The sequence below is a fragment of the Pterocles gutturalis genome, unplaced genomic scaffold (genome assembly GCF_000699245.1).
Source record: "Pterocles gutturalis isolate BGI_N339 unplaced genomic scaffold, ASM69924v1 scaffold30112, whole genome shotgun sequence".
Taxonomy (NCBI): Eukaryota; Metazoa; Chordata; class Aves; order Pterocliformes; family Pteroclidae; genus Pterocles; species Pterocles gutturalis.
In genome coordinates this window covers 20,632-43,906 of record NW_010113721.1, presented here as the reverse complement: position 1 = coordinate 43,906, position 23,275 = coordinate 20,632, and the positions used below count along the sequence as shown (strand labels likewise).

At 39.8% G+C, this 23,275-nt stretch overlaps 1 protein-coding gene across 1 annotated transcript in view; it reads right to left on the bottom strand.

Moving 5' to 3' along the window:
* Positions 1-226: 226 nt before the first annotated feature.
* Positions 227-23,275, bottom strand: part of LOC104459210 (SLAIN motif-containing protein 1-like) — a gene marked incomplete at its 3' end in the record, with an annotated part of 40,481 nt that continues 17,432 nt past the window's right edge. The window contains exons 2-5 of the mRNA XM_010074615.1: positions 12,724-12,873; positions 10,931-11,080; positions 8,513-8,851; positions 227-391 (exon numbers count right to left, since the gene is read on the bottom strand). Coding sequence (XP_010072917.1) covers positions 227-391; positions 8,513-8,851; positions 10,931-10,991 — 565 coding nt within the window. The remainder of the gene's footprint in view (positions 392-8,512; positions 8,852-10,930; positions 11,081-12,723; positions 12,874-23,275) is intronic.

Genomic DNA, 23,275 nt, shown 5'->3' with positions numbered 1-23,275 from the left:
CTATTAGTATAATTTTATTTTGATTAAACTCTCAATACCGCATAACAAGATCAGCATAATTTGCTTTCCAAACTAGAAACTTTGAAAATCCTGAGCTGTATTAAAATCTGGTGCAAAAGGAACATAGCCTGCTTTTAATTTTTCATAAAGCAGAGGATCAGTGACTGGGACATGTATTTTACCACTATTGATTCCTTGTGCACAGGCAAAGGACACGGGTACTTACTACATGACTGCATCCTTGAAATCCCATTACTTGCTCCATGCAAACTGGAGTCAAAGCTCTGACTGTTTCTCACAGTGACTGGAGAACTAGCAAAGCCAGCATTACTGTTAATGGTAGGGGTACTTGGCATCCGAGCGAGGTTAGGCATGCTTCTTCGAAGTTTATCTGCAGCAAAAGAAGACAACATCCATAGTCATGTCAGATTTTCCAACAAACAAAAGCAGCCTCTGAGTAATTTCTGTAGCAAATCAAAATTAAAAAAAATTACTTCATCACAAAGAAAGGTTTTGCTCTGCAGGAAGAATATGAATATGCTATTGACAGCCTACTAATTGAACCCTTTTGACTATAGTAATGGCATGATTTTCACAAATCATTTTAAAGACACCGATAGGCAGTACATTTTCAGAATCACAAGGATTTAAACACTGAAGTGTCATAATACGGACAAGTTTCACGTAAATGTGTAAAGTAGGTCAGATGAATCATGCCCTAAATGTCCCCGTTTCCTTGCAGTGAATACAAAGCAAGGCTGCAGTGACAGTCAGATGCAGGTATCTACACTGTGGATGTCTAAAGACAGGTGAGATGAATCAATTCTAAGTGATTAAAGTCTTGCTTTCAAATGTCAATGAGATGCTAAAAAATTTCATTCAGTACCTAACCTTATTAGGATGTTAAGTTTCTGCAGGTGGCCATGCATGAACACTGCTAAGTCTTGATGCTGTTCAGTTGCTCAGAGCCCTGGGCTGACATCAGGATTTTCAGATGGGGTGGTTCTCCTTCCTGCTCCACTTGCGGTGCCTGATTTGGTGGGCATTTTTAGAATAGGTCTGTAGGGCATTTCAGGAAAAGAAAGCTGCAAATGCCACAAATGTTGTTGGGGCGGGTTCAACAGCTAAGGCCAGCGTCTAAGAAGTCAGATGATGTCTGCAAACCCACTCAGACTCATTGATTTGGAAAGAGAAGCCAAAACCAAGCCTGATATCTCAAGAAGACTTCCCAATCACAACAGCATTAGGTAATCTAAGGTGAAGCTCTTTTGGTCTCCTCTGCTGCAGGGCCAAAGAGTTCTGTATAATCAGAAGAGACTGGTGGGGGCAGAAAGGCACACACTGCATTACCTGGTCTTGGATTGCATCCTGTGACACAACAGACTTCAGTAAAGCATCGCTGTGGGTAAATAATGGGTCATTTGTTAAATTGTCATTGACAAAACCCCTAACACTGGCCTCTTGGGCAGGTTCAGGAGCACAAGTGCTGAAGTGGTTATGTTCCTCCTGGTACCGCAGTCAGCGTGGAGGCCACCACCTCCTGCCCCTGCCTTAGGTTCCAGCACCTGGCAGATGTCTGCCTCCAGTTCTCACACTGAAACAGAAAGCAGGGATATGCTTGTCTTCTAACAGGCAGCTACCACTGCTCCCTCCAACAGCAAACGGGGCATTTTGAGACTGACATTTTCGATTTATGCACCAGAATGACACCACATATGGCTTGGAACCGCTGTTTGGGGTTGGCCTCCTAGCTCTCACAGGGCAAGTTCAGTCCACAGAAACAACGAATTGACTTAGGAATCTCCATTTATCAGTCCGCAGAAATATACAACCTATTCAGTACCATCATGAGCTCCTCTAATCCTTAAAGCTGCTAAACAACTGACAAGTAATATGAAGTGACAGTACAGTTCTATCTATACAAGGTATTAGTAATCACTAACAGTAACTTCAGTACATGTGATGCCTATGTAACTCCAGCAAACTGGCTCACAGAAGGCTACAACTCCAGATGTTTTTTATGGCTGGTCCTCACGACAAGAATAGTAAAAAACATTCTTGGACTTCAAAGGTCCAGCATTTCTAATATCCTCGTGTCCCAAGTCCCAATTATTAGTGCCTACCTATCCTTGACACTACATCACGCACACTAATCCTGTAATGATAAGACGTTCTTCTCTCCCATCTCATCTAAGGTTGATTTTCAGTTACCATAGATGGTCTGACATAGAAAACTACTGTTGTCTAGGAAATAGTTTAAATATTCCTGTGAATTAAATACACTACATTTTCATATTTTTGAAATCAAACAGTAGGTATGGGAGGTAAGATAGGGAGGAGTTCAGTGCAGGAAAAGGAAATTCAAGGTTTGAGTTCCCAGAAACCAGAGTACAGCCAAATCCTAATAAAGAACCAGTATAAGTGTAATCTTTCATCAAAGAGTTAGAGGTGCTGTGCTGCAGTGACTCACCACTGACACTGGCAAGCTGAAACTGTCAGTGATACTGCAATGAACATTAGCAAAGGGATTACCACTGTGGTTCTGTGAGGTGGTAAGTATTAATATCACAGGTATGACAACGAAACAACAGTTAACAGGCTTCCAAAACTGTCCAGGGGATGCAAACAACAGCATCCATATAGCTACTGTATGTCCCAATTTCCGAAATACTTATGATTTTGCAAACTGGAAAGGGAACTCCCTTGTTCTGATGCAAGCCTTCTTGACCCAGAGTGACAGAAAATTCATGGATGTCGGTAGCTACTGATAATTTTGGAGCCCTAGCCTACCCTTTAAAATCCTATGTCCTTAAATTCTAAGTTAACATTACAGTACTTAACAAAAATGTTTTGAGCAGCAGGGAAGATGGCACTGCATAAAATAGCTTCTTCTCTAATACTATCTACATATCACGCTACATAAGCAGAATTCCTTGGACTCTATATGCTCTTCCATTCAGGGACTGCATCATCCACCACAGGCATGATCTGCGCCTTGAATTGTCCAATGGATGCAGCTACAGTAGCAGGAAAAATGGGTATAGAAGTAGCTTGGATTTCCTCCATGTCACGGATGGCCACATCTTTTGTCTCCTGTTCATTAGTCCCTTCTCATTCCAGCAGTCTGCTCTGCTGCTGATTCAGTCCTCAGGCAGCAGGTTCCTGCTGCACCTGCAAATTCTCATCCATCGAGCATCTGGGTTACTTCTTTGACAGGTCCTTGTCTCTGCTGAGATAAATGGTCCTGAAAAGCAATGAAAATAGCAGGTCAGTTTTGTGTTTGGGGAAAACCCAGAAACGTTCATCTTGATGGCATTTTGCAGCTTTTATCTCCTTGGTTGACGCATCCTCTTTAATCTCTTTCTTGAAGTTTGTTCTGTCACCTGTTTCTCTCCTAAGAACAGCAGAAAGAGTCTTACAGAAACGTTGCTTGTAAATGAAATGCTGCTCTCGTGAGCTTGATATATGGAAGCAGAAGGTGGGAGTTATGCGATTTTAATATTATTTCAGGCCGCTGAGACGTGACTAGATACGAACTTGCTGGAAATATATGAGAAGAAAACAAAAATATTTTTCCAAGCCACTAGTAGCAAACCTTCCCTTTCTAGAGGTCTTTGCTCTCCTAAGACTGATGACAAATTTTACAGAGAGGAGGAGTAGAGCTGAGATCTGTTCTCAGGTGAGAAGTAATTTGCCCCAATAATCCTGTTTATGATGAATGCTGAAACTTGCTACACTTTCTGCTACCTCTTCTGCACTAATCTGGTTCAATGGCAAACCAAGAAGTCATCCGTTGTTTACAGGTCATCCTGTTGGGAAGACGGGGTTATCAACACCAGTGAGGAACTCCAAAGGACCTTCATAGCATCCAAAGTTATTGTGACCCACTACTGAGTCTCAGCTATAATCCAGGCCAAAACAAATATGATGTCTAAGTAGGATGCAGCCAAATAAAGCATCACAGCTGTATCTTCACCTTTCCTAGCCTTCTTTGAGGTGTAATAGCACGACCTACAGACATTGTATTATTGAGATATTTGAAAGTGTGAAGAAAATGCCAGGATAGGTCATGCAAGGTAGCTAATAATCAGTTCTTGTCTACTACAATGTTCTCAGGATAGTTCATGCATATACACATGCTTGTCACTTCGTCCGTGTTCTTTAGGTGGCACACATTGCCTTTGTTTCACATATCTGAATCAGAATGATGCATCAAAAAATCACCTACTGCATGTTTAGACTTTCCCCCCCACATGGCATCCATGCTGAATTGCCTGTTGCCTACAGCACAGGAAAAACTGGGATTTGTGAAATACAGGGTTCTCTGCCCTCAACTGAAAATATGCATGAAAAGACCATCCCATAGCACAGATCTTATTCACAACTTGTGAAAAATGGGTCAAAAAGCAGACAAAAAGCATCCTTTACTTTGTCAAACATTCCACAAAATTACAGTAAAGAGAGCAGTTTGCCTCTTACCCAGCTGCTTCAGTTCTGATTTTTTCCAGGAAGTTCATCCCTCGATGCTGTTTCTTCTCTGAAGTCAGACTGGGATTGGTGGCCCAGCTTCTTTCTGGCAGGACACCAGCACCTTCTCTCTTCTGGTCCCAGTACCACTGGTGCCTGCCCCCATTCCACTGCTTCTTTTTTTTTTCCTTCCCTGACCCAATACTATCACCATCGAAAGATTAATGTCCATGTAGCACGCAAACAGACCTTGCCCTTGGAGCAAAGCTGCCCCAGAAGAGGTGCACTCTTGCTGAGCTGCCAAACTGGGAGTTCTGTAGCGGTTCTTGTTAAATATCATCTTCTCTTTGCCAAGATACCTCATCCAGTGAGGCTCCCCTTGCAAGGAGAGCTTAAGTCGATTCCACAGTGAAGTGTCTTAAAACACATTTATTCATTCATTGTTATTCTCTGCAAGCATTGTCAATGTTTTATTTGAGCAAAAGGACTCACAAGCCTTGCCAAAAGTGCACTATCGTTAAGTAATGTGATACAGTGAATCATAATTATTAGTGTCTCAGAGAAATCTATATCACTGCTTAAGCTACGTTAGCAGTTTCTTACACATATTTAAACCCTTCATACAAAACCTGCAAATTCACCTCTGCCTTATTTGTATTGTATGGACAAACAAGTTGGGGGAAAAAAGTAAGTCAAAAAATCTGTGCTTTTCTATTTTAAATATTATGTTCTATATTATGTAGATATTCTGAGTTTTTTCTGAAATCCTTAACAAACTTGTAGACTCAGTTACAACTTCACTTTAAGTAATTGATTTCTTTTCCTCATCTTTGAAGACCCGAGTTCAGTATCTGCATTACATTTATTATGGTTATAACATTTATGACATCCCAAATACACCAGGGTCTAATTAAAGGTCTGTGGAATCATCAGGTGATACAACACAGACATCAGTGTGTAAAAATACAAATACAGATTAAGAACTAAAAACAAGTCTTTCAGTTAAGCAAGAGACACCATTCTTCATAATTGTCAATACCTAAACTTTACTAACATTGAACACTTCCATTTTATTTAGAATTATTCTTTCACTCACCCTGGCTTCACAGGCATATGTGTTCCTCCACAGATAGTTACAGCAAATTAAAGATTTTTCCATTATCCTTTGATGACATATCCCGCACTGATTACTATTCTCAATAAAACTTCAAAGGTGACTAAGTAAGATTTTTTCCTCCTTTTCTTTAATAAAGGGTGTGCAGCAATTTCCTGCTGTGAATTCTCCCTTCCTTACTGAACAAGAGAGGTTATGAGCAGAACAACACTGTGTAAATCAGTAAATCAAGAAGAACACTTTTTCCCACCTCTCCAAACACAGCAATCAATGTTATTCTATACTGAACTGATATGTAAACACAGACCTACTGCCCCTGAAATGCTGCTCTTCTATATGGGCCTGGAGTTTGCTTAAAAAAAAAAAAAAAACACCAAACAAAAAAACATGTGCAGCTTTCCAAATGAAGCAAGACTGTTGCAACAGCCAATGATGATCATAATATTTTGCTTGAGAAAAGGTATTCCCCAGAAGTGTGTATAATAAAGTAACTCATAACTAGTAATTACTGGAAAATAAAAGCAACTTTTTTCAATTGAATGGCATCCATGGCCTGTTTTCGAAGGTATCAACCAAGCAAAAATTTAAAAATCAACATGAGAAGGTAATGGAAAATATAAATTAAAATTAACCAAATTGCAAAGTTAGAACCAAACCAAAGTTAGAGTAAGTACTTCAGCTAGTGCACCCTACCAAACAAACTTCGCAAAAAGCAGGTAGGACAGCATCCCTCATACTGTTTGTTCCTAAAGGCAAAAATTTGTACTTCAGCTAAACACATAGACTTGTTTTGGGGAGACACTGTGTCAAAGCTAAAACACTGGTTTTTTACCCCAGATTAAGCGCCAAAATTCAACAGTCACTTGCCACTTACTCTTCTTTTATTGAGAGCTCTGTGAATGATCAGATAAACCAGGGGCCAGACTGTTGACTGCACACACAAGAACACAAGTGATCTCTTCGGGGGAAGAGAGAGAAAGAGACATTTGGGAAGACTGCTGGAATGGCTCAGGGCAGCACAGCATGTGCTATATGCAACTGTGATTAATTATGGATGATACTTTCCACATATATTGAAAGCAGTAACTAAACAGTTTAGCCCTTACATCTATCATTTGCTTTGGTAAACTGTAACACACCATCCATCATATTGAGCTTCAGACAAATTCTTATTTAGCAGACTACCTCCATTTCACCGTGCAGAAGTATTTGAAAGACAATGAAATTTTTTGCCAGGATGATGATAAGTGCTGATGAGATGTTGTCATAATACTACTCAGACATACTCAATACAGCGAACACTTGAGTCCTTGTTTGCCAACAGAACACAGCCGAAGCAAAACGTTTCTCAGGATCAGTATTTGCCACTTACACGGATCAGTGCTGCATGAGTCAGAAGCTGAGGGTGCAGAAGCTGAAGAGATAATTCCCCTCTAAAGATAGCGGTACTGGCTATTATAGGACTGTCTGCCATCCCACCATCAGGTAAATGAAGTCACATGTATCCATCTTCTCAGTGACACCAGATTATCCAATAGATTATCCAACACCTCAAAGTTCTTGCAAAAAAAGGCAACCAGGTGGTACAACTGGTGGCCTATTACATATATATGCTTTCTAGTTAACAAACTAGGAGTCTAGTATTTTTAGTGCCCTGTAAGTACTTTCTGAGGTTTCCATGTGGGAATCCAATGCTTAATTTCCACTGACATTGAACACGAAAAAAATCACTGATAAAGCATTTGGGGACCATATAAAAAGATTGCAGCACCACATCCTGCCCTTCTTCCTGAATCAAAAAATGCCCATAACCTTCATTTCTCTCTCCCCAACATTTCTGCAAGCCCATCAGTTCTGTTCCATTCTTGTACCTCACCGGCAAGAAAAATGACATTGAAATTAATATAGCACATATGCTGTACCAACAAACACCCACATCACTCTACCCTCTGTTAACATTATCCTCCTTTATATGCTGCCACTTGTTGATTATACTTCCATGCTTGTCTTACTTTGAATGCAAGTGCTTTTGGCACCAACCCGTCAGGAAGGCAGCATGCATACCTGTAGCACTCTATAAATAGGAACTATGTATTGCTCACATTTATTTTCTTGCCCAAGGCTAAGCTGTAACCTGTAATGTTAGAAACAAGACCCTGGCTGAAAACTGACTGTTTTCAATTAGCTTGGGGAAAAGACTGAAGGAATAGAAAAGATGCAGCGGGAGGAAGAAAATTGTCATCATAATAAGGAATGAAACGAAGGTAACAGCAACAATTAAGGGAAACTTAAGTCTTGAGTAAACATTGAGAGACAAATCTTCCAGAGACTCTGGAATACATCTTAAATGCAGTGCAAAAAGCAGCAATGGCTCAGGATAGTCTGGGAGTGACATTATCTCCCACTACTTTAACAGTCTGCCTTAGCAGACCTGAAACAGGAGCAGGGTGTTGACCCCCGCTTTAAGAACTCATTGTGGATTCACAGCATAGCTGCATTAACAGCAACATCAGGAATAAGAAAGGGAACAAAAATCTGAAAAAGCTATTTTGTATTTTACTGTATCCACAATGGACATACACAGGCCAAGCTTAAAAGCCTGATCAGTTCTTCTAACCAATTATTAGCCTGCTGAAAGACGCTTTTCTTTCCTTTTTTTCTTCACTTGGGGTCATACTTGCAGAACTTTAAAACAGACTAAAGCAACAACTTTTATCACCAGGTCACAGATTACATTTTTGCAGTAAATTACTTAATTATAACATACCTCAATCATTTGCACAGGCTTAAATTGCTTGTCACAATTCATGGCCTGATCTAGCTGTCATACACTAAATGCACTTCAGCCGGTTGACACAACTCAGTCTCTAAAATGATACTGGCACTTTGCACAGAGAAAAGACCACTACTCAGAAAAAGCATGCAACCCACCTCCGTTAATCCTATTTGGTTGCTGCTCTGGAGTTTGCGCTTGAGGAGAGGAGTAGGGCTGCTGATACGTATTTGAAGGGAAGTGTGGGGAGGTAGAGCTCCTCCTGCAGTCCCGGATACTGGAGAAAGTCTGTGAGTGAGGAATCCCTCTCTGGAAGGGGGAGCAGCGAGTCAGCCGTGGCTGCGGAGGCGGGAGGTGGTCAAACTCTTCCTCATCCTCCAGACTATAGCGATCATATTCCTGGTCACCACTCGTCCCTTTCTTTCCCGTGTGCAGAGAGATGCTCGAACTGTGCCTTGACACAGACGCTGACGTCGAAGCATAATCTTGCCTAAGGCCTGTAAATTCCAAGAAGAGGATGATTCAGCTTCTGCTAAGCAATTAAAACCTAACATGCACTTTGATCTTGAAAACTAAGCAAACAAGTAGGCACAATTTTCCAGCAAGAACTGGATTTACGGTGTCAGCAGGCTGAAGTTCGGTGTCTATCTTGCAGGTATCTAAGCCTGAATTATCTCGCTCGAGATCCCTTTCTAATAAAAAATTAAAAATAAAAAAGAAAAAAGAAAGAATACAGGCATCTCCAAAATGCAGTATCTGTGAGATGTCTTAGATTCCTCTCTCAAAACAAGATGAACTGCTTTTAGGAGGTGCCTATTTCCCTGACAATGAAAAGGCTATATGAGTATTAAGTATTTAACTTTGAAAAACCCTAAATTAGAGGAATTAACACTCACCCTATTAGTTTTCGAAGTTATCGGCTAGCAGCCTATCTCATGGGCAAGGCTTAGTGGTAACACGGCCGTGTTTTAGACAGGTATGTATCCTACCACCCCCTTCTCAGAATGCCAGGTTTTAAAAACCATCCAACTATTAGCATTGCCCTAGAAGAGCATCTTTCCTCCAGGTCAGATGAGAGGGAAATATCCACAGCCCTTGCACATCCTTCTTTTCCCGGTTGCACAGCAGCCAGGGAAAAAGGGGATGTACATTGTGTCTTCAGGAGTCCAATAACTCTGCCAATAGCTGCAGATAACAACTTTCCTAGAATTACAAAAAGCCCTCAGCTTTGACAGATGTCTTTGCTATCATAATGAAAACTTCTTAATATGCTTTCCCTTCCCTTTTGAGTGGGAGTATCTGTTTGTGGCTGTGAAGACAGTGTGCCTGCATGGACGTATAATACTACCAGTTTCCATGGGATTAAGTGGACAACAACCGTCACATGCTCAAACATTCAGTACCAGCTGCTACTACAAGGATGAGATACAACCATTATACCTGACATAGATTAGAAGAAAAAGTGTTTTTCTTTCCATTTTACCAGTGACTTGATTCCTTAAAGAGCTAAGTACCTGAAGTCTTTCTAAACCTGACTCTGAAGGAGACGAGGGCAGCTGTAAGTAACGCAATCCTTTGTGTCTTTGATAGTCAATCATTTCTATTTTGTTAAAAATTCTTATCACTTTCACACAATATCAGAATTTTTCCAAGCTGTGACCACACACATCTGCCAGCTGAGAATTCAGCTATCTTGGAAAATCTCACACCTGCTGATTTTTCTGCTGAACATAACAACTGTTACCAGACGCTCAGCAAGTTCGACTGCTGAAAAGCAACTGCTCCAGCCTGCTCACTCTGGTTGCTGCAGCCACACTGCAACTCTAACTTCTTCACATTTTTTCTTTATTTCATTTAGTCACTTATTACTTGGCATTTTCCTTCAGTCACCATCTCTGAATTTCTCTTGTTTTTCATCTCATCAGTTTCTCCTTTATGTCTCACTTGGCACTAATAGGAAGTGAGAAAGATACTGCACTTACTGAGTGACTTCTAAATCAAATTCCTTTTATTTATGAATACAGGCATTTTCCAAAAATTACTATCAAGCCAAACCATAATCTATGTCAAACAAACTTTCAGGTTTAGATTTGTCCGTAATCACTAGTCTCAAAGCAAAAGGCTAAATTTAAATTCCCCAATTCAGGACCTAAAGGGGAATGAATTTCAAAATTCAACTGACAATTAAGAAAATGAAAGTAGGGGCAAAAAAATCTGTGACAGCTGCTTATTTTTTTTCCTTTCTCATTAAATGTATGCATGACAAGAATGCTTTAGGACTTCCCCTCCCTACAACTGAAATAATTTTAATTAATATGAGAAGACATTATAAAGCTTCTAAATCTAAACACGCTCAATGGGTATGGAGCTCCCAGGATTTGGCAACATATAAGCATCAAGTTTTGAAATATCCAGTACCATTAACCCGATATCAACGTGTGGGTTTTTTCACCTGCCACTCAAGAGGTGACACCATTTAAGAAAGATTCACTTGACTGAGACTATACTGGAGCAGTTTTGACTGTTATGGTAAATCTTCCTCAGACTATTTTGAAAATTGAAAAAAAGCCACCTACTCTCCTCCTGTAAACGAGCCATGATCTGAACATCAGTCAGGTCCTGCAGCTTGTATCCCATGGAGATGGAATCATCCTCCAGCTCTGAGGTGCTCAGTTCACTGTCTATTGATGACTGCGGGCTCAAAGGGGAACTCCTAGAAATGTAACCTATGCAAGAAAACATAACATTTAGCTTGTGAATATGCCTGGCCATCTTTCATTCACGACTATCTGCCCTTTATGTTATAGTAACTTAAAATATTTTCTGTATAACAGATAAAAATTTTCAGAAGGTAGTGCAATCCACTAACAATTAGCAAAGGGCTTTGATACTTGTGAGAAGTAGTAAGTGTAGTAAAGGATCATTAATTCCTCTGCTTGTTCCCAAAATAGCATCACATAACCCAAACAACAAATAATTTACCCAACACAGTTCTGACACAGCTCAGATTAGTTAATGTAGTCTAAACACATCTGCATTTGAATCCCTCTTATTGGACTGTGGTTATCCTTACTCTGTTCTGAAAACCAAGTGTGTGTGTGTCACCAACTTCTGCTCAGTACTCAGATTCTACCAAGCCATTTATCTCAATTTTACTGTTTTTTATCTGATAATCATCAGATAAATAAATGATTATAACAATTACAACTGAATATTACACAACAACAAAGCATTGACTCCTTCACAGAGTTACCTTTTGGAGAGGGCTCTGGAGTCTACTTTTTCCCTGAATGATAGAAAAATATGGTTGCATAAGCCAGTTGTTGCCCAACTTTAAAGAAAAATTCTGCAAATAAAACAGTAAATAATTTCCTAACATCCTCTGGACCACCAGAGGCCCACAGCCTGTAAAGCAAGAAATGCTGAGACTATGGCTCACCAGCTATGCCTGTTATCACAGAGGTGGCTGCATCGTCTAGCACCGCTCAAAGCAGCCACCTAGAATTCATCCTAAATTCAGCTGTTCTCTAATAAGACCTCCAACAGAAAAGGATGCCCAGGGGATCACTTTGCTTTGGTAGGACTGCAAGGAGTAAATGCGTTTGCTTTTTTAAATTTGCAAGTTACAACAGCCCTCGAGGTTTTGCAGAGGTAGTAACAGCTGTGCCCTTTTGGAGCAGCAGTGGGAAGCTAGACACACCTGCTCCCACCAGCAACAGAACGTTAATGCCTCTTCCCCAGAAGACTATTTCCTCTACTACCATTACAGCTTAAAAGAAGTCACAGACATAAATTGACTCCTGGTACCTGTGGTGAAGGAAAAATGCAACTCTTTGCAATCTACAGCCCATAGAAGGTTTGCATTTTTCCTAAAACTTCTGTGTCCACTGAAAATCAGTGGCAAACACAAAATAAATCTTGGATAGCAGCCACAACACCAGCTTGAAAACAGCCATAATTCTGATGGCTGTTTTTATTATAGAGAAATTCTCCCTGTAACTTCATTACACAGTTGCACGAATGTTTCTGTAGACATAAAGAAGGGGCACAGTGGAGCAGAAATGAACACTAAAGGGCAGACAAAGCTGGGGACTGTTTAAGCTGACACAGTCGCAACAATACCCTCAGGTAAACCATTATTGAGAAAGAGGGTCTGTTTACTAGCATCACTTCCCTACAACATGCCATCCAACACAGAAAATAACCTACACTACCAGTTAATTGCCAAATTTTAGGTAATTTAAATATCTCCCTCTGAGATCAGTCTATACAATCATTGAAACAGTGTAGTGCTGCTATGTGCTAGCAAGATTAGACTAAATTAAGCATTTCTGTAAACACCATAAATCAATAAAAAGATAAGCATTACCTGTCCGTTCAGGTGTTAGTATTGCTTTACTGGAGGTTTTAGAGAAGCTGGGACTATTAAAGCCATTGGTATATGGGGTGAGTCTTGCAACAGGACTATAGGGAAAAGCCAAGGAGACAGGCGTAGAGAAGAGGTTCCGCCATCGGCTAGCTGTTAAAGATGCGAGGGAGGAGGGGGAAAAAAAATTTACAGTTATAAACAGAATAGTCCTGTTAGAGAGAAAAATTATCTCATCTTAATCTGTTCATTATACAAGAGGAAAATAATGGTCAAAGTTCAGCAGCAAAACAGAGGACAGCCTTCTACATCTAAATGTGTGTCCCAAAAAGATTTCTAGCAAGTATGTCCTGTTTATAATTTTCTATGTATATACCATTTCAGTATGTATGTATCACATACAACACTGTGTGCCAACACACAAAGTAATGGAAATAAAAACCACTACAGCTAATAGAGAAACACAGATGAAACTCACAGTGTTCTTCAAGGAATTGTTCATGGGAATCAATCATCCCACAATTGCATTAGCAGTTAAATTATCAGTTATGGGAGTTCAGAGACACAGCTGTAAAAGACGCTTAACCATCAAGCACTAAAAAAACTGTAATCCCATAGCACGCTTTTAAGCTACCATATTTTCCCTTCTCTTTATACAGCATCAAATTCCTGATTACATAACCAGGGGGTATTTTGTTTTGTTTTGTTTTGTTTTGTTTTTTTTTCAGTGTTTTTGGAGGATCAACCAAATAATAGTACAGGGCACCTCTTTTTCTACATATGGCTTACAGCAAGCTTGCAAGGCATCTGGTCTGCTCAGTAACACCACAGAGAGCTCAGAGTAGGAAAAAAGCTATAGGCTTATTTAGTTTACATTTTATTAGCGCATCCAGTAAAATATGAATACAACTGTCCTTTGGTTTGTGTATTTTTTAACATGTGTTTAGAAGGTAACAGAAACAATATCCACACGCCCTTCAGAATACAAATAAATATTAGAGATAATGTTGTTTTAAGTAGAAGGAAAAGGCAAAATTTAAAAAAAAATGAATTTCAGAGAACCCATTCAGATAAAAGCAAAGTTTGTGCAGATGAAAAACAAATTATACCCTTGCATGTTTATTTGTGATAGATCTATTTTTTCCTGACAGACGTTATGTACAGTGACACAAGGAAGGGAGCTAGAAAACTGGCTATAACTAGGTTAGAAGTTACGGCATAACCTTGACACTCAGCAAGTGTACTTTGTGGTGTCAGATGCCACAAACGGGTTTTCAAAACTAGAAGGGTCCAAAAGCCCTCAAAAGCTATTCTCCATCACATGGCTAGCTAATACCACGAATCTGCCATGTTGTTTGGACCTGTTGATCCAGAGGTTTTAAACACTCACAAATATTAAAATAATATTCAGGCCCTCTCTGTGTTAAAACCTCACTGTCACCGCAATGTGACACAGAAACTTTATTCTTCCTTCTCGGTAACATCACACTGAGCAGCCATGGGAACAGCAGGGAAGTGTATCTTGTTGGCAGGCTGTCAATCACATCCTTGCAAAACTTTTGGAGCAATCAGTTCATCATCAGTCCAAAAGATGCTATTTCCCCCCTATTTCTTTGTCTCACTCAAAGGTACCCCTGGGTTTGTAAGCAATAAGCAGCCTTTTCGACTCTTCCCACTAGTGCTACTCAGCTTGGAGCAAAGGCGGTTGCCTGGTTCCATCACTGGCACAAAGCAGTCTGCCAGGAAAGGGGAGTACCTGCAAGGCTCAGTCTCTCTGGGAGGCAGCTAAACTACAAATTAGTAAAATATAAAAACACCAATTGTGTCTTTGCTGTTTCCTCATCATAGAATTATTGCAATACCTTCCTTTTTCATTATTCTAATTCCTTCAGGCTTAAAGAAATAGAGGTCTGAGATCATAACTAGGAGCAGCATCAGCACCACTTCTAGGAAATTGCTCGATGCCAAGCAACACGACACAGACTTCCAGGCAGGGCTATTTGTCCTTTAACATTTACTAACGTGATCCATTCAAAAGCCAAGTATGCAAGTGTTCTAGGACAAAAAGAAGAGCAAACACAGATGGACACAACGCTGCAAATTAGTAATTAACAAAAAGAGTTAATAACCTCAAATTGATTTGTGGTGTTGACTGAAAGAAATGCACGTGACAGAGTAGATCTCAATATCATATCCACAGCTAACGTTTGTAATTTCCACTAGAAACCATCAGAAGGAGCAAAGGACGACAGTTTCTTGCCATTTTATTTTTCTGCCTAACACAAGATCCCGTTTTGTGGCAGCTTGATCATTTGCCAGGCCAGTTAGCTGCCAGCATGTTCTCACCCCCAGATGTGGTCAACCGTACAGCACAAATAAACATCATTCATTACCCTCTACAATAACCACTGTGAGCTGGCCCACCAAGCACAAAGCAACAGTTATCGTGACTATGAAAGCAAGAACCCACACAAATAATATAATTAGTATTTACGGCAAATTAGATTCCAAACTCCTCTTTCAAACAGTATATGCTCTCAAGGAAAGGCAGAGGAAAAAGCCAAGAAATCCTACGTACACTGATCTCTCTATACACCAAATCTCTAGAATTCTAGAACCTTTGCCACCATGCCTAAAATATAACTTCATAGTGGTTAAGCTTCAGCAAAGGATTGAGACTTTTTATACATTCGATTAACTCCACTGTTTAGGATCAAATATAGAAAAATGTTATTAGGTTTCAAACGGAAATATCAAAGTACATATTGAATACTTCTACAGAATTAACACAGCAAAATCAGACTTACAGAAGTCTTGTGTTAATGCAGAAACATAAAAAGGTATGTAAGAAGCAAGTGCTACGGACATCTAGGGAAATACATGAATTCATGTAAAAATCTATAAAATCCCCAAATTGCGCAATGGATAGTAATTTTGACAGTTATTTTACTCCAAACTGACTGTGAGATTGCCCTGGTTATTAGCATGGTATAGCACCACTCTGGTATGCATGGATTTGTTCTTTTTTTTCCCAGTAGGCTGTTTCCAGAGAATGAGACAATGTTGTTAAAACTTTTATTTTAAATTTAAAAGCCCAGCTATTAAGTTACGGATTTTACAATATTTGTAAACATGTGCAAATATTTGGGGCTTCTTAAAGTCCCACCTCCGGCTGCCCACAGACGAAGTAAAAAATTCAGGTACCTTTTAAAAACAAGTGCATTTTCTAACCTTTGCAGTTGAATGAATAATCCTGCTCTGAGTACTTCATACTGAAGATGCACTGAAGGAAGAAAAAGTATCAGCCTTGGAAAGGAAAGCAGTGGCATCTAAAGAACCATGAAGAGAAAAGAAGCCAAAAAAATCCATTTGGTTTACTGACAGCAAAGCTTCAAATGCATTAATAATCTGACTTCCTGAAGCATGACACTGTCAGCCTTTCACACCAACAAAGGAACTAATATTCTCTAATACAACAAGCACAAATTGTCCTAGTCATCAAATTTAGATAGGAAGTGTCCAAATTTTCAGGTATGATTTCCCTGGTTTTCATCAATTCTTAGTAACTAGATTGATGGTAACATGCTGCAGTACACAATGTACACTGTAATATTTTTTAAAAGGATGTCAAAATTACTACCTAATCAATCAAACAAAACCTCTCCTTTAAAAAAATCAAATCACCAACAAGCAAGCCTGTTCATAACTTTAAAATATTTATTAACACAACTGAAGGTTTAAAAACTAATTAAGACCTTATTTTTATAACTTCCCTGCAGATATAAAAATGCTAAAATAGATGAGAATAGTAACTCACATAGAAAAATATGAGCAACTACATAAACACAAATATTCATCATACTGACTCCTATGAATAATCAGCCTTTGATGAGAACTGCTGGAAAATTTCACATGAAAACCTGAATAAGTAAACATCTACAGCATTGCATGGCTCAAAAGGAACGGAGCACCCTGCAAAACCAGAGCATGCTGTACCATATCTAAAGCAAGCCCTTTAGTAAAAACAATTTCTCATTTAAGATACATAAGGTATATACAATTTCTAAATATATACAGAAGCATTTTTTTGAAAGTGAAGACGAAATTTGCTGTTCAAATTAATGGGAACGTTCATAAGGTAGGACAGGAGGTAAAAGTGGCATAGATTCTCATTATGTTGTTTTAATTTTGTGGGATTATCTGATATAAAACAGGGACAGATCAATTACAAGTCCTGTACTTGGTGAACCTGATATATGTAAGATATATTAGCTAAGGATATCAGGGTCTCCAAGAAACCAAAAGAAGAACATGCACATTTTAAACACCATTCATTTTTATAACTCCATTATGAAACTCAGTGAACTCATTTTGACAGAGTTCTCTAACATGGCAACTTATTTTCACACTCTAAGCAACCGTCCCCCAACAGCAGAAGGGTTGGAATTCAGTGATCTTTAAGGTCCTTTCCAGCCTAACCATTCTATGATTCTACCTAGTTCCAACCCCCTGCCATGGGCAGGGACACCTCCGACTAGACCAGGTTGCTCAAAGCCTCATCCAGCCTGGCCTTGAACACCTCCAGGGATGGGGCATCCACAGCTTCTCTGGGCAACCTGTTCCAGTGCCTCACCACCCGCACAGTGAAAAATTTCTTCCTAATGTCTAGTCTAAATCTACGCTGTTTCAGATTAAAAAAAAAGCACCTCAGTAGCTCCCAAACACATACAACTTAGAAGTACATACAATCCTTAGGTCTGCTTCACAGGTTGAGGCGTTCAGCTTCTGTGCTCAAAAGAGGACTGGAACATCTTTCCAGGGTTTATTTGAACCCAGTGATTCAAAGCTTTCCTTTGCAATTGCAACTCCTAAAAACTTACTTTTTTGAAAAAAACAGTGTTTTTATTAGTTACAACATTACAAGTTCAGGGCCCAAGACAGCAATGTTTTCAGCTCTAGTAACTGATTATTCAGTTGTACCTGTAAAATTGGAAATAGTCTCTGACATGTACATATTGCCATCTTGCTAAATGCTACTGTACACTGAACATCCTGACTTTTCAAGTAGGACACTCCTCATTCCAGTCTCGCACAGCCACCAGCCGTGGTCATCTCAACACCTTGCTCCAGCATGTATGGCTTCCTAACCACAGGTGTAGCTCTCTCAGACATCCAGCTAGTAGTAGAAACTTTGCCATCAGCAGAGAGCCACACTTCATACGATTAATGCACATTTTCAGCCAAATTGAAACTGTCATTGCCTGAAACAATTTCCCTGCACTGTCACACAGAGCTTACAAAATGATCTTGGGGCTCGTCTGCTGTTTCTGTCCCTTGATTTCTTGGTCAAGAAATGCAGAGCACCCCCTCTTCCCCAGCTGCAATGGTAACAGAGAGAAACTCCCCAAGTGCAGACTGCACAAGGGGACTCAAGAGTAAATAGGGATTTCCAAAACACAACTTAGTGCACATCCTTACCCTTCAACCTCAAGAATTAGAATATAACAACTGAACAAATGCATGCCAACATTTTGCTTTGGTTTGGTTTTCTACACTAAACCCTATGGCTTCTCAAGCAGTTAACATAGGTCAGCTAGTGAGAAACTACACAGCAATGAAATGGCTTCATCATTTGTCTTTTGCAAGAACATAATCTCTACAAAATTTTAAGTTTTCACAGTGGTTTTAATAGATGATATACAGGATTGCCATGTAAGTAAAAAAGAGATTAAATACCCATCTCGTGCTACTTTAAAATAATAAAAAGCAATCAAGCTAAGTTTAAAACATCTAATGAAAACAACTGCCGTTATAGTTTGGACACACAGTGAGAGACTAGGAGGACCTGAGAAAATTAATAAAGATTGCCCATTTTCCTCTAAGCCTAGGAAAACTGAAAAACAATGTTAGTTTTAAGAGTATGTGAGAATCGGCAGTACCTGAAAAAGTTTATTTCCCAATTCATTCACATAAAGCAAGTCCTTTTTGAAAAATTATATAAAAGGATCTAATATTAGTGCAAAATGAGAAAGCAGTTCAGTAGTTACGTACTGGTATAGAACTGCTTGGTATAAAGAACTGCAACAATTCATATACCTCAAGAGCTGCCCCAGCAAAAGTAGCATACCTTTTAAAGGTGCAATCAGAAAGCCTATCTAAATTGCAGGAGTTTCTAGGACTTCCAGCTAGCACAGCAAAGCAATACAATCAGCAGTGATGTTTGGCATACTGCAATTGGCGACAAAAATGTAAATCTCTAAGTAAGACTCAGGAATGACACACATTGTCTGACATATTCCATTTGTGACAATGACTACCTACCAGTGTGAGCAAGGAAGATTTATGTATTTTTCAGGACAGATGCACAGCCACTCTGTTTCAATGTAGTTCAGTGAAAGTCTGACCTGAAAATTGTCTTTGGACACACTATATACTGAAAAAATGACAACACTGTTTTCAAAATGCAGTATGCTGGAGACTCTAACCACCATTTCCCAACTCAACTGAGTCAGAAAGATGATTTTACTACATCAAAGTATTCAAAAGACTAGAAATGAAATGGAATTAAGAGGTATGAGTTACCTCTGACAAAACTTCCATAAAAAATGACACTGCACCATAGCTACGTGCTTTGGAGGGTTAGGTTCTGGGGTTTTTTAACTTGCCTTCCCCCCCCCCCCCAAAAAAAAAAAACCAACTTTTTACGGACCAGCTATATAAACAGACAAGCACAGAAGCTTTGTGAAAAATGCAACTGTCTCAACATTCACCTTCCTTCTGTGTGCACAACTCTCCCTGTATGCAGAGGTCCAAAAGCAAATTTTCAGAGCACAGTTAATAGCCAAACTTGCCTTCCCAGCTTCCCTTTTGTGAGAAACTGGGCAAATACTATGCTGAAGTATCATGCCCTAGGCATGACCTAGGGCCCAAATGGCTGTTGCCTCCCCAGGTCCCATACTCAGCAAGTACAATTACATATAAACCACCAGTCTGATGCATTTTCATCCCATTTGGTGGATTCATAACCAGAACCCATGAGCATACAAGCTTCCACATTTCAGCTCATTTGAAATAAGATATACCTTCCTGAGCAGAAGATTCATTATCATGTATTACTACATAAGATAACCTGGAACAAAATATATAGCCCCAGATTCTTCTGCCAAACTATAAGCATTTAATTCATTAAGGAGAATGTCTACTCCACTTAATTTTAGGAGCCTTCAAGTAAGGAATTAGGAGCCTTACAAAACAAGGAATTCTTACAAAAGGGCACTGTAAATGAAAAAAAAATTGCATGGGAAGACTATACAAATTTACAGAAGAGGAATCCACTGAAGTTTAATAAATCACATCTAAATCACAGTTCACATCTGGTTCAGTCAGTCTCTGAACTGGAAATACATGTGGGAGGGTGTCAGGCCAGGCATGTATGCTATTTCCCCGTACCGTCGCTCTCTTCCAGTATCCATTTATGGCGCTTTTGAATGCAGGATGCTGTGTCACAGATGCAATGAAGATGCTCTTATGTACAGACATTGATGGCTGACCTAGTCACCATGGGATGTAATATACTCCAAAGAGAAAGGACAGGGCATGATTCACCCCACCTCTGCTTTAAAAGGACATGAGCTGTGCCTGTTTGCCTGCACTGCCTACAAAGGCAGCCCAGAGTGACTGGCTCAGATACAGATCTCTGCATATGTTCAAACAAAATTCACTCTGACAACATTCATTACAGGGAACAATAAACAGAGCTCAAAAACAGATTTCAGAGACTGTATTCAGCTTTCCCTTTTTCTACACAATTGAAAAAGACAACTCTTTTGCAGCACTAGAGCATTGCAAAGCTTGCATCCATCCTACTGAAACATTCAGCTGGAGATATCCAGTTAAAGTTGTTGAACGTCCTTCTTAGCAGCAGTTCCAGCTGAAAGGGGAACCCTTGCTACCTTCCTACAGGCTAATGCTTTACCCCAGTCCTCTCTATGCCATCCTCTCAGCTGTACTGGTACACCGTACCAGCAAGTACAACCATCCTTGCAAGATTTCATGTTAAATCAGATCAATCATCTGATCTGTAGTAAGGAGACCTTTTTTGTTAATTTATTATTTTAAACAAGGAAGAGTTTCTCAATCCCCTTCACCAGGCAGATGGAACCTTTGTTGTACCAGGGAGTTTAAAGGAGAGATGAAGAAGCAAAAAACAGCAGCAGGAAGAGGGGGTTGCAAACCCAAGATTGCTTCCAAAGAAAACGCTTGTCAGAAAAGAGCCTCTATGATGTGTCTGAAGGCAGGCGAGATGAACTCTGTCTTACACTGACTGATTGCTTACTTACATACACCGGGCAGAGCAAAACAACAGCACTGGCACTGTCATCATATTTTATTTTTAACAATGATCAACAAGAAAGGGAACAAAAAGGTAACCACCTTACAATGTCACTCAAAAGGTAAAGAAAGATCTATCACCATGAATGACACGCAGACAATGTACGTAAGGCCACAGAAACATCTTCCAGCTCTTGCTATGCTGGCTGGATAGACCTCCTGCCTCAGCCTGTTCTGGCTATAAGTTATCAGGTCTCTGCTTAAGCTCACTCAGCATGAAACGGGCAAGGAAGCCATCATCTAATCATCTCAGCTAGTAGATCTGATTTAGATTAGATATAAGGAAGAAACCTTACAGGTTGCTTCCAACCCAAACCATTCTATGATTCTATGAAGGGGCAGCAATTCCTGTAGGCACAAATGAAGTTAGAGCAGGACATATACCCCTGCCAAAGAGAAAGCAGGTTACCTTCCCATGTAAAGGCATGAGATGAATACTCAAACACAGCAACACAAGACCATCTTATTCCAAAGTAGTGGATCCACAAGAGACCTGCACATTTGTTTATACCATACAGCAGAACAGTGTTCAAGAGCCCTGAAGAAGCTCTGAGGAGGCTGCTGCATCCACCTAGAGAAAGGCAGGATTTCTACCTAGAGAAAGGCAAGAAACTAATGTCTCTTCCACAATCAGTCTACCTTCACTAGCAGCTAGCTGCATCTAACCTGGTGGTTATAACTAATCTGGTCTCAAATAGTTCAAATAACCTTGCAGAAAGCTCCACATGAAACAGGTATCTTCACACTGACTTCACCTGCTACTGCAGTGTAAGGCATGGCAAACTGTTAGATCTAAACAGAGCTGTCTCAGAAGTCATGACACAGGTACCACTTCCGTGTTGTTTGAGCATCATGTTCAGTGTGAATCACATTTTACTCACTGCCTGTTAATCCAAAGGGAAAACATTTTGGTTGGCACAATTTGTGAAATGTTTTTTATTTTCCTTCATAAAACACAGGTCCGTAATTGATTACACACACTCTAACGTTACCATTGTGAAAGAGACATTCATATTCTGTAACGTCATCATAAGCAAAATCTGAAATCTCATGCTTATTGTGTAAGCACATTGTGAAACTCATCCTAGTATTATTCTCTTTCTTAAATTCACTACCTTTGGCAACTGCTTTGTATTTCAGTGACAGTGCGACAGAGCAAAATCCAGCAGAGTACTGCGGTAAGCATATTTTGCACTCACTCAGCCCTGGTTTAAATGCTCTGTTTGCCCCAGTACTCCACAAACACCAAAACTAACTACATTTTTAACTAGGAAACATATTTTTGTCTTTTTCTTTAAATGCTGGCTCTCAGGTCTGAAGCATCTCCCAGATCCGAGAAATAGTGTGCCTGGGTCTCAGGACACCTCTTCACTGCCTACTGCTTGCAGAACCCTAGCAACCTTTGTCTGCCATGTAACTCACACCTTTTCAATCCAGTAACTTTTGCTCTGCAGATCAGTATGACATATTCTCTCTAAGTCTGAAGGAGTCAAGGGAATGCGTGCAGATAAGCAGCAGCAAGGAACATGCAGCTACAGGAATCGCCCCTGCAGCCTCCATAACTCAAGACTTGCAGCATCCTCATCAGAGATGCTTGCCCAAGATGCAGCTCTCACACAGAAAAGCATTGGTGACCAGCAGTTTGATATCTACTGTGCTAGATTCTCAACACCACAGTTCTGTAGAGTATAGCCTTATCAAAAATAGAAGGAGGACTTTGATCTGTTTCTCTGACTCAGAACTGCCACACTGCCATCATCTCTCAGAGAGATGCCTTTAACTGTAATGGGATCAAAGACATATTCTTGTGGAGGTGGAAGGAGGAGCAGTCTTGGCAACCCCACCTGAAATCAGGTTGTTTGTAGAGTTTGTATTTTACATTTGTCCCTGTGCAAAGGTTATATACAACTATAGAGCACTGACATGAATATACACAGTTAATATTTCCTGTTTCTGTATAAAATGTGTCATTATGTCACTAATTTTCAGGTCTGCTGTAAAGAAACAAAGGAAGTTTAAAGTCTAAAACCAGATCCCTAACCTAATCAAGATACTCAACAAAAATGCTAATTAAACTGCTTTAACCAGGAGAGGACCCAGAAATTCCTTATGCCCTAGAAGAAGCACTTGCTGTCCCAGTACCAAATCACAAGGATAGGTTGTT